General features: G+C 36.4%; 1 protein-coding gene across 2 annotated transcripts in view; it reads left to right on the top strand.

Annotated features, from left to right (window-relative positions):
• The window catches only part of LOC127851391 (uncharacterized), a 34689-nt gene extending 21660 nt beyond the window's left edge, over nt 1-13029 (top strand). For both annotated transcript variants that reach the window (XM_052385142.1, XM_052385143.1), the window contains exons 11-18: nt 207-403; nt 2354-2540; nt 3555-3668; nt 4575-4697; nt 5511-5605; nt 8655-8759; nt 10812-10913; nt 12597-13029. In XM_052385142.1, coding sequence (XP_052241102.1) covers nt 207-403; nt 2354-2540; nt 3555-3668; nt 4575-4697; nt 5511-5605; nt 8655-8759; nt 10812-10913; nt 12597-12723 — 1050 coding nt within the window. In that variant the 3' untranslated portion in view covers nt 12724-13029. The remainder of the gene's footprint in view (nt 1-206; nt 404-2353; nt 2541-3554; nt 3669-4574; nt 4698-5510; nt 5606-8654; nt 8760-10811; nt 10914-12596) is intronic.
• The last annotated feature ends 453 nt before the right edge of the window (nt 13030-13482 follow it).

The following is a 13482-nucleotide window of genomic DNA, read 5'->3' on the forward strand; positions in this document are numbered from 1 at the left end:
AGAACGAACATTTAAAACCCTGATTAGAATGTGATGACTGCACATGCCAATCAGGGACGACACTGTAGGCACATGTATTATCAGGGACGACACTGTAGGCACATGCCAATCAGGGACGACACTGTAGGCACATGCCAATCAGGGACGACACTGTAGGCACATGTATTATCGCCCATTTTTACAGAATGCTTTTCTGTCATTCCTAGGTATGCAAGGCGTGGAATTCTCTTGCCAACAACATGGACCTCTGGCGACGGAAGTGCGAGGCGGTTAAACTCGAGATCCCAATCATAGAGGCGGAGACGCTCGACTGGAAGCAGCTGTACCGGGAAAACAAGTTCCTTAGGGTCAACTGGAACGACGGCAAATGCAAGATTACCGATCTGAAGGGACATACCGAAAGGTGCTTACATATAGCATATACTCGATGCTGGCGTCGATATACTTGTATTATCCATATGAGTCACTTCCGTTTTAAATGGTTAAATCCCATATCTCGGACGAAGCATTACTTGATCGAGTTATAATTTCAAATGTTACCCGCGCGTGAGTCTAAAAACAGTAACACAAATTTATGCGAAAAAATGCGTATGAGATAATAATAGGCAGGCACTATTGAAAATAAATACTGAAAAATAAATATCGATGAGCGTTTGATTTTCAAACGAAATGCACACGGGCTACTGGTTTGTCGCTTAAATAACACTACGTGAGTTCGGCCTCGGTTCACATAACTCTGCTTGGTTGCAATATTAACTGTTCTTATAGACTGCCAATCATATTGCATATTATCGTCCGTAAACAATCAGAAAAAGTAATCCGTCTGTTATTGCGTCCATTCAAAACGCATTTTTGTCTTTCAACCGACACTTTTTTGTGCGAGCAATGTGGTCTACTCGAAAGTCAACACAGATGAGGAGGGTTCAATATTGTTTAGCAAAGTACTTTAAAACAGTATTGTTTACTTTTAAAACGTGTTATGTTCGTTTGACACAACATGTTATTTCACATTATAGATGATCAAGCTGTTCGAATGACTTTTAGTTGATTTTTGAAATTTTGATTTTATTTAACTCCGGACATAACACCAAGACAGACATTCCCGTTACCATCAGCTATTACCGCACGGTACATATGTTAAGACAAGTAAATACGGTTCATGTGGTTTTCGTGTGTGGTCCCTAGTTTCTTAATTATTTGTGATAATTGAACGACACAGTGCTCGTTCTATCTTTTCTTGACGCCCGTTTACCATATATATTGCGTTTGCTATACATTATTAAGTATGTAGAAATGTACCTATAGCAGTCGCTGAAGAAATGTCACATGAAACTCTTATTATATTTTCTTGTGATATATGTCGACATACTTTTCCCCGTCTTTAACCTGTTTAATCCCATCCTTATATCTCAAAAGTGACATTTGTTAGAAACCATGGAGCCATTAACTACAATAAATGAGAACCATACGAACCATACGATACACATACTTCCAAACCATGCATGACTAAACTACACGAAAACAAAGTCTTATTATGAATAAATACGAGGTATTGGTATTGTATTAAATGGAACAACTTTATTTTGTGTGAACACTTGTATTCTTAGATCTTTTTATAAATATTTAATAATTCTTCTCAAGATTGCGTTTGATAATTGTGTTCCGTTTTAAAGAATGACATATGCACAGTAACATGTATTTTTTGTAATTTGAATAAGAAACAATTTAAATATATGTTGTAATTGTGTTCCGTTTTAAAGAATGACATATGCACAGTAACATGTAGTTTTTTTTGTAATTTAAATAAGAAACAAGTTAAATCTATGTTGTCAAAAGCTGATATAGTTAGTGTATGGTAGTCGTTAACATACACTCCCCTAAATAATTCGTTTTGGCAATTTGACATTTGTAAAGCAACAAAATATACAACTGCATTGTTTACAAATAAGATTTTTTTTACAAGTGTTGTTATGCATATGATACTAACAATTTCAAACGGTTAAGTTAGGCTTTATAAAGCATTTATGTTCGTCTCTGTTGATCCTTTTATGACGTCTCATCTTGGTTGGCAGTTGGTCCACAAATAAAGGTCCTGGTTCTGATACCAAATTTTCTTGGTGGCATACCAGAAATTGAACGATGTCAATATTTGAGCCTCGTTCTGGGAAAATGGGGTTAACGCCCATGCGTAAATAGTTATCCCAGCTTATCTTGTTAAGGCCACGAAGGCTAATAAGGGACGCCACTTTCCGATGGTATGGTATGTTTCGTTTAAAGTAAGAACAGGCTAATTAGGAACGTCACTTTATGCATAAGACCCGATTTCCCAGAACGCCGCTCATTTGTATTTCAGTGTGATATGCGTAATATTCGACCAGACCCGCCTTGCCAGTGGTGGCCTCGACAAGTCAATACGGGTTTGGGACCTCAAGACGGGCACGTGTATGCACGTTCTTAAGGGGCACGTGAAGGGGGTGTGGTGCCTGAACTTCTACACGCAGAATTTGCTCATAAGCGGTTCCTATGATGGAACTATTAGGGTTGGTTGGAACTAATGTATATTTTCGGGAACGACTTTTTAATAAATAATGCATATTAATATAATGCGCGCTTGCAAATTAAGAATAGTTCAAGTTCTATTCGAATATTAGTTTATTTAAATTTGAGACTTGCTCTGTGAAAAGGGGTTTTAATGCATGTGCGTATAGTGCCGTCCCAGATTAGCCAGTGCAATCCGCGCAGGCAAATAAGGGACGCCGCTTTCAGCCTTAACTAGAATATAGCTTAGAAGAGACTTTCTTGAAATGAATAATGCCGCCCCTGATTAGCCTGTGCGGATTGCAGAGGCTAATATCGGACGACACTAAACGCAAATGCATTAAACCCCCTCTTCACAGAGCGAGGCTCATTTAATTGATATTAAATGACGCTTTTGCGTACGCACGTTCATCGAAGTTTGTTTGTTTGTTGAATCATTTACACGATAATGCACGTGTTTTTATGCATATATACCAATCATCTAATGGAGTCAACTTTGTCATTCTATTTACATTACAATAAGACAAGTGAGTGGTACTGTACTGCTAATTGAGAGACATTACCATCATGTTTCTACCGGAGTGCTTTGATTGACATTTGAGTCGCGTTCTGAGAAAACTGGGCATAATGCATGTGTGTAAAGTGTCGTCACAGATAAGCAGACTAATCAGGGACGACACTTTCCGCCTAAATTGAATTTTTGCTAAGAAGAGACTTCATTTAAACGAAAGATTCATAAAAGCGGAAAATGTCGTCCCTGATTAGCATATGGACTGCACAGGCTAATCTTGGACGACAGTTTACGCACATGCATTATACCCAGTTTTCTCAGAACGCAGCTAGTATACACTATTATTGAATACACGTGCAATGCGCCATTGAGCACACACGACAAATATTTTCGAAAAAAAGCTTGCTTGTTTAAGTAAGTTTATTATGCCTTATGCTTTTTCTTCATTGCATATATCTTATACAAAATTTACGCAACACTTTACGCAAAAATTATGCGGTTGAAGGTTTGGAATCTACGTACGGGTAAATGTCAGAAGACCATTCTTGCTCATGATGGACCGATCTGGGCAATCGGGCGCCACAAGGACAACCTCGTCTCTGCCTCACAGGACAAACTGGTCAGTTCAAAAGTTTTAATAGGAGTTATTGGTAACTCGTAGTTTAAATACATTCACAGGAAACAAAATGGTAGTGCAGTATGCTTTTAATAAATATTGATCCAAACATTCACCTCTGTGACGCATTAGTGGAACCATTTTCTTTGGACATATTTGATCAGCAATTCGTCTAAATAACAAAAACGCATTGTACTGCGTTTTGTCTTTACATTTTTTTTATTTATTTAGTACTCGCCGCTAAAGAATGTCAAACAATCTAAATCAAATATTTAATTACACCTTATTATTCAAGTGTGCAACTACAGGGTGCATGATCACATGACTTGTCGGTTCCCAATAAACGGTAATGGATGTAAACAACGCGCTAAGTGGTGTTTTTTTTCAAATGACTTTGTAAAACAATTGTTCTTAAGAAGTTCAAGTAGTGCATAAAAGACAGATTTTTATACTGCTAATGGCAATGTGAAATACAACAAAATTCTTTGATATTTTCTTGTGAACAGCCTGTGTTCTTGTTAAAAAATTAATTCGTTATGTAATTCACGTTTATGCTTCACGCAACGTGAAATTTCTTCACTGATTTTAGACGTATTCAATGATTTATTCTTATACCGAAAGATATCGACACAAACTGCAAGAAAAACTGTATTTTATCCACTAAAGATTTTTGCAAAGGTATTTCAATTACTTGAGATATTTGAAAAAATAAAATTCTTAACGGTGTCTTTGAATTCTGTCAAGCTCGTGTGTTTACCCCTGAAAACCCCGTTGATTCTGCATCATGAACTAGCAACTAGCTTAAATATATTCATGAGAATGCTGGTAAAAAGCGTCACAACGGAGATGTCTTTAAATGGGTATTTGAGTGGCAAATGGTTAATATATCCATTTCTCATGTGTTCACAGGCCAAGGTATGGGACATCAACCGGTGCCTCTTGGTCCAGACCCTAACGGGCCACTCTGCCGCCGTGTTCGCCGTGGATATGAGCGAGGACGGTAAACTGGCCATCACGGGCTCAGCTGACAAGGTGAACAACGCAACTCACAGCTGAATTTATATGAGCCTCGTTCAGGGAAAACTGGGCTAAATGCATTAACGTTAAGTGTTGTTTCAGATAATCCTGTGCAGCCCGCCCATGCTAATCAGGGACAACCCATTCCGCAGTTTTGCGTTTAAAGGAAGTCACTTTGAAACAAAAGAAATAAATAGGCGAAAAAATGTCCCTGATTAGCATGTGCACACTTCACAGTCTGCTATGGGACGACACTTAAACCACAGACCTTTTGCTTAGTTTTCCCACGGACGAGTCTCGTAGTTTGGTGATGTTGTGATACAAAAAACAACAAATACGTTGATTGTTGATGCTAAAATAAAATGTTATATGTTCAGATTATAATGTGTTTTAGTTGCACTTAATATTTATACAAACCACATTGTTACATCAGTACGTATTTCACTCAAGATAAAGGCGTATAGGGTTAGCCAATTAAACAAACAAATGAATTATGTCGAATACAATGACAAGGTACATGTGTGTTAATTACATTTAACTCTAAATTACTACGTGCATACAATGTAACCGCTGCTGATAACTATATGAATATTAACTCATTTAGTGCTGGAACCGAATTTGGAGGCGTTTGCAAACAGTTTGGATCCAGATGAGACGCCACAAAACTTGGCGTCTCATCAGAATCCAAACTGTTTGCTATTCTGATTGTATTCTTTGAAAACAATGGAAAAAATTGCTCATTTTAGGAATTCTGCAGACAACATTTTATCAGACGATAAATTTCCCAGCATGCAAAGGGTTAAGATTATGATGCTGTATCTGTTATAGAGTGTTCGAATCTGGAGCATAGAGACCGGTCGATGTCTACGGTGGATCAGCGTCTCACAGACCACTTCCATCATGTCCGTAAGCTACAGCCAAGGGTTCGTACTCAGAGTACTTTATACATGGGCCATGCTTTGTGAAAAGAGTTGATGCATGTCGCCTAAATTGGATTTTTGCGAAGAAGAAGCTTCCTTTAAACGGAATTTTCAAACAAGCGGAAAGTGACGTCCCTGATTATGTCCGCACAGGCTAATCTTGGACGACACTTTACGCACACGCATCAACCCATTTATGCCTAGTGGACTCTACCATCCTGCTAAATTGGAACAATTTATTTCCAAAATTAGGAATGTCTTGTATATTTTTTTATATTTAGAATATTTCTCACAGAAATTCCTTTAAACAAACAGCGCAGACCCTGATGAGACACCGCATCATGCTGCATCTCATCTGGGTCTTCGCTGTTTGCGAAGGCCTATTTTCTAGACGCTAGGCATAAATGGGTTAAACCCTTCTTTCAAAGAGCTAGGTCTTTAAATAATAGACGCAGAAAAAACAAGGCTATTGTCAAGCAATATGGTCCCCTACCGGCTCCACAAGTCAGAAATTCCACCATTTTCAGATTTATTTTTTTGGTTGCCATAGAAACCACAATTTTTGACGTAGGACCAAAATGAAATGACGTGCATAATGTCCATATTGCTATCTATCCATGTAACATATTTAATGAAAAAATATTAAGAACTTTTAAAGTTATCGCAGGATCAAGAAAACCACCATTTTCAGTAGTATTTCTAGTCTATTTGTTGCCATAGCAACCACAATTTTTGACGTAGGAACAAAATGATATAAAGTGCATAATGTCCATATTGCCATCTATCTATGTTTCAAGTTTCATGAAAAAATATTAAGAAATTTTAAAGTTATCACAGGATCCAGAAAAGTGTGACAGACAGACTCACAGACTCACAGACAGACTCACAGACAGACAGACAGACAGACAGACAGACAGACAGACAGACTCACAGACAGACAGACAGACAGACAGACAGACAGACAGACAGACAGACAGACAGACAGACAGACAGACAGACAGACAGACAGACAGACAGACAGACAGACAGACAGACAGACAGACAGACAGACAGACAGACAGACAGACAGACAGACAGACAGACAACAGACAGACAGACAGACAGACAGACGGACACACATTGCGCAAACCATAAGTCCCCTCCGGTGAAACCGGTAGGGGACAATTACTTAATATACTCGTTTTTTTATATACGCGTCAAATACTTAACTGATACCGTATTTTATTTATAAGTAACAAATCATTATCTAAGATACTAGTTTGTTTATTCGCAGCAAACACTGGCCAATATACTCGGTTTTATAAATGTATCAAACCCTTACCTCATATATTCGATTGTTATACATGTATCAAACCCTGATCTAATATACTCGGTTTTGTAAATGTATCAAACCCTTACCTCATATATTCGGTTGTAATACATGTATCAACCCCTAGCCTAATATACTCGGTTTTATATATGTATCAAAGCCTTACCTAATATATTCAGCTGTTATACATGTATCAAACCCTTACCTAATATATTCAGCTGTTATACATGTATCAAACCCTTACCTAATATATTCGGCTGTTATACATGTATCAAACCCTTACCTAATATATTCGGCTGTTATACATGTATTAAACCCTTATCTAATATATTCGGCTGTTATACATGTATTAAACCCTTATCTAATATATTCGGCTGTAATACATGTATCGAACCCTTATCTAATATATTCGATTGTTATACATGTATCAAACCCTCATCTTATATACTCGGTTTCGTATATACGTAGCTGACCATTAAATAATATATTCAGTTTATATACGTAGCAAAACCTTACCTAATATACACGGTTTTCATATTCGTAGACATTCTTAACAAAGTATACACATTTTAATATGTTATGGAGACATATAGAGCATACCGTAAGTTTATTCTAGGTCGTCTTTTCCTAATGAATATGATGTCCGCCTAGCGACCAGGAGGTAATGGGTTCGATCCCCTCTGTGGGGGTATTATTTTTATCTCCCCCATCGACAGCAAGTAATGGGTCTCTCAATGAAACTCGAGAATGTGTCAAATAGGTTTCGGGTTTCGATGCAATCAAGCAAGCATAAATAGGTTACAAAACCCTCAATTGATGAATCCTTGTCCAATAAATTATGAAAGCTAAATTGCTATCCTGGTAACAGTACTAGTTCAGTGCAGCTCTGATGCTGGCCTGTTTTAAGGCCCATATCTCCAAACAGACTGTTTTCACAGATATAAATAGAGAATACTAGGTCGATGCCGAATAAAGCAAAGTTTATTTTGCGAGGCTTAGAAAATCTGATTTTCGTGCCGAGCAAAATAAATTTTGCTTTATTCGGCATCGACCTAGTATTTGATTTATCCCATCAATTTTCTTAGTAGTAAATTATTTCTTAAAAAAAAGAATAGGAAAATCGAACTACACGGAAAATCCCAAAGTTATTTTAAGCAAACATTGTTTCATTATTTTAATCGTGCCGAGCCTAATTTATTACAAAAAGATCAGAAACTAACCTGTTTTTCTGTTTAACATACCTCTACGTCCCCGATTTTTAAGAAATAATGAAAAAACACACTAAACAACTGCAGCTTTAGCGTGAAATAACATGCATTGTGTCGTATGACGTGTTAATAATGACGTCACGAGTACGCGAGTAATATTTGTAAATAATGTTGTTGTTTTTGCTTTTTGAGTTGCATTATGTGTTAAAAATATATAACATCTTGGTATCAAATTGTTTGTTTTGTTGAATCTGATTTGATTTTACTATAAATGATTACTTTATAGTTGATTCCGAGTAATATGACTATTCTCCGCCGCGCGTGACAGCTATATTTCAGCACTGCCGAAATAGAGGAAAATTTATTCCACAGTGGTTTATTTCGACAATGCACGTCTGATGATGGGATAAATATCGTAACGTAATTAGTATTCCCAGAAAATAAACGATATATTTTCAGAGTTTTTAAATTACACAAACCGCCAAGCATTTTAAATCTCAAGGTTCTAGTATAAACAGTGCATTTTTGTTTTCAGATTCCTGGCGTGTTCATACGGAGAAACAATCTGTGTCTACAAGGTGGATGGTCCAACCAAGCTGGTTAGGAAATACCTCGATATTGTGAACGAACATCAGAAACGGTAAGCATTAATTTTGATATGAAAATTTGTTCCAGTATTACTAACGCACGCACACTTCCTTCTCTTATATTGGCGTGTTCAAGAAATTAATAATCTCATTTATATACAGATTTTGTAAATTATTATAGGCCGAGTTTTACCATTTTGCATTATAATACACACTTTTCATGAGAACTTGCATGTAAACTTTTCTTCAGTTTGCCAAATGTGTGGTTTATGGTAATAATGAATATTATCATACTGGTTTATGAAATGTGAACTGATATTGATGCGTATTGCGATATTCATTTGTCCGTAACTATGGGATATGTATTGCAATATAACGGCCAATGAAGATTGCAGAATATTATAGCTTTGGCAACAACATAGCATTATTGAAAAAATAATACACGTTGTTTAAAACAGAACGTCTTTTAATTCTTAACGATAACATATTGTTCCGACAATATTATATTTTAAACTTACAGTACATGTGTTTTAGTAAGTTTTTTGTTTAAATAAATACTAACACATATTTCATCGACAACTTGTGAATCAGCTTCTGAGCAAGTGAGGCATGCCTGTTCGGTATATGTACACACGTACAAGTGCGGCATGCCTGTTCGGTATATGTACACACGTACAAGTGAGGCATGCCTGTTCGGTATATGTACACACGTACACGTGAGGCATGCCTGTTCGGTATATGTACACACATACAAGTGAGGCATGCCTGTTCGGTATATGTACACACGTACAAGTGAGGCATGCCTGTTCGATATATGTACACACGTACAAGTGAGGCATGCCTGTTCGGTATATGTACACATGTACAAGTGAGGCATGCCTGTTCGGTATATGCACACACGTACAAGTGAGGCATGCCTGTTCGGTATATGTACACACGTACAAGTGAGGCATGCCTGTTCGGTATATGTACACACGTACAATTGAGGCATGCCTGTTCGATATATGTACACACGTACAAGTGAGGCATGCCTGTTCGGTATATGTACACATGGTACAAGTGAGGCATGCCTGTTCGGTATATGTACACACGTACAAGTGAGGCATGCCTGTTCGGTATATGTACACACGTACAAGTGAGGCATGCCTGTTCGGTATATGTACACACGTACAAGTTAGGCATACCTGTTCGGTATATGTACACATGTACAAGTGAGGCATGCCTGATCGGTATATGTACACACGTACAAAATGAGGCATAGGCTGTGATCGGTATATTTGGATAGTCTGACATTGTGAGGCATGCAAATCGGTATATGTAAAAACGTACACAGCATTCAGGCATATTTTCGGTATATGTAACTTACTACTGTACTCTATTATGTATTATACACACAACAAAAGTTTTGGCATATGTACCTATCATAACCTGTTGTAGGATTGATGTCTCAAACTGTTCGGACAGGGAGGCATAATCGTCAGTGCGGAATATGTATATGGGACATTACAAGTGCGGCTGCCTGTTTTATATGTCTCACGTACAAGTGAGGCATGCCTGTTCGGTATATGTACACACGTACAAGTGAGGCATGCCTGTTCGGTATATGTACACACGTACAATTGAGGCATGCCTGTTCGATATATGTACACACGTACAAGTGAGGCATGCCTGTTCGGTATATGTACACATGTACAAGTGAGGCATGCCTGTTCGGTATATGTACACACGTACAAGTGAGGCATTCCTGTTCGGTATATGTACACAAGTACAAGTGAGGCATGCCTGTTCGGTATATGTACACACGTACAAGTGAGGCATGCCTGTTCGGTATATGTACACATGTACATATTTTTAAATCTTCTGAGCAAGCTGGATAGGCCTGTGTGATTTTCTGTATACTTTGGATAGTCTGATCATTGCGCTGAGGGCTGCGAAATCTGTATTAATTCTTAAAAAAATATCACAGCATTCAGGGACAATATTTTACGATGTAATCAATCTTTAACTTACTACTGTTTCCTCCAACTCTATTATATGTTATTATACACACAACAAAAGTTTTGGCATTTTTGTTAATGTACCAATATCATAACCTGTTGTTCCAGGATTGAATGTCTCAAACTGCAAATCTCGGACAGGGAAAAGGGAACCGGGATAATCGTCAGTGCTGGAAAGGATGGACGGGTGAAATACTGGGACATTACAAAGTAGGATTGCTTTTTCAACTTTTTTTATAAGAATCTCTCGATAAATAAATAAATAATATATGTAATATAAATAAATAAATAAAAACTACATAAATAAATATATAAATAAAAAAAGAAAAGATATTAAGTAAATTAATAAATAATTAATAGATATAAAAATAAATAAATAAATGTATACATACATACATACATACATACATACATACATACATACATACATACATACATACATACATACATACATACATACATACATACATACTACATACATACATACATACATACATACATACATAATACATACATACATACATAACATACATACATACATACATACATACATACATACATACATACATACATACATACATACATACATACATACATACATACATACATACATACATACATACATACATACATACATACATACATACATACATACATACATACATACATACATACATACATACATACATACATACATACATACATACATACATACATGCATGCATGCATGCATGCATGCATGCATGCATGCATGCATGCATGCATGCATGCATACATACATGCATGCATGCATACATACATACATACATACATACATACATACATACATACATGCATGCATCCATGCATGCATCCATGCATCCATGCATGCATCCATGCATGCATCCATGCATGCATCCATGCATGCATCCATGCATGCATGCATCCATGCATGCATCCATGCATAAATAAATAAATAAATAAATAAATAAATAAATACATGAAAAATACATTTATATGAGCCACATTCTGAGAAAACTTAATGCTTGTGTTTAAAGTGTCGCCCAAGGTTATCATGTGTATTGCGTTCCACAGGAAAGACACTCTTCGCTTTCATTGATTTTTCAAGGAACATTCTTTTTAAAGAAATTCCGGTGGACGATGAAAGTTCCATCCTTGATAAATCTGTGGCCAAATATTTCGCCCCGTTTTCCTAGGGCTGGACTTATTTTGAAATATTAATATGAGCAAATTTATTGTTTAGTTTACGCCACACTCATCGATACAACGCTTTCAAAGAACACACTTAGTTAGTTAATTATTTGAATAGTTGTCATCAAACAGAACAGAACCAATAAAATAAAACAATCGAGAGTCTGAATTGTATTGGCGGTTTGATGACCTGGAAGTGAATAATTAGCTTTGGTTTTAATTTCGCTTTAAATAATTGGCAGCATCAGCTTTTCATTACTCTACATGGTGTTAAGCATTCCGACGTACTTAACGTCGAATGAATTTAATAAATAAACAAATAGGTTGCCAAATGAAGAAGTCATTTGACTCTACTGTTAACTATACTAGGGTAGGGCTTGAAGTAATGTAACGCTATGCTTTGATTCTTAATTGGAATGCGATTTAGTAAAACTTTATTTTTTTATCCCATTTGTTACGTGGTGCTAGGGGAATACATTGACAAAATATTTCCGAGTGGATTGTAGCCTCAAGGGTTGCGTCTTGTTTCACTGATTAAAGCATAATTTGGCCTTTTCAACCAGCATGGCATACCATATAAATGATATATTCTAAAGTGCTTCGTAATCTGAAACATGCCTATAATCCCAGATTTTTACTTTGAACGTTTTGTGATTTTGGTGTCAACCAATTATCTAATGGATTTTGTTTTTCATTTTCCAGGGAAAAGAGCTTACAGACATTCATTGGTCATCGGGGGAAAGAAGTTAATGCAATTCACTTTGATGAACTCAGAATTGCAAGCGCTGCAGACGACAACAAAATAAGAATATGGGATTTTAATATTTAAAATGGAACAACGAAACAACATCAGACGTTTTTGTATCACAAACTATTCTCTGTTTAATACAACCAACCGTGTATTGTGATTGCTCAAGAAATGCTCAAATTGGTAATAAATGAATTAGATGCCATGTTTACGGGAGTCAGCCTAAACAACGCATAAATAGGGTTATTGAAAAAGCGGTTTATTTGAGTTCATGTATGATTTTTTTTGGAATATGTGAACTGTGAATATGGCTTTTCAATTTCTACAATATTGAGTAACATGTATATAGTGGGTTTTCCGGAAAAAAAAATCACTGATGAAAAGTTACTGAATGTCGTTATTTAATTGCTTAAATCGACAGGTTGAATTACACAAAATCTGGTTATTGCTTAAAAGCGGTTTATTAAGTATGGCCTACTTTCCATTTTTGTGACAAAAACAAGAAAAAATCATTTTGAATATAGTTTAAGAGCTACAGTTTGGTTTGATACGACTTGAAACAAGGTGCACCTTAAATCATCCGTTTACTCCACAATGACGAATTAATCGGAATTTAAGTGCGCCTCCTGAACGAAAAATAAGACAACAATTATCCGCCATATTTACTACAAAGACATTGCTTAAAATCTAGCTTTAGCCCAACTGATACATCGTTTACATTACTTGCTCTTGATGAAATAAGAAGAATGCACTAGGTATTTTTGAACTCATCATTTATCACTGCTTGATTGACACGTAGTTTTATTAATTGTTTATTATATAAAAATATTATTCATGTTG

This window comes from Dreissena polymorpha, chromosome 11, assembly GCF_020536995.1.
Source record: "Dreissena polymorpha isolate Duluth1 chromosome 11, UMN_Dpol_1.0, whole genome shotgun sequence".
NCBI lineage: Eukaryota > Metazoa > Mollusca > Bivalvia > Myida > Dreissenidae > Dreissena > Dreissena polymorpha.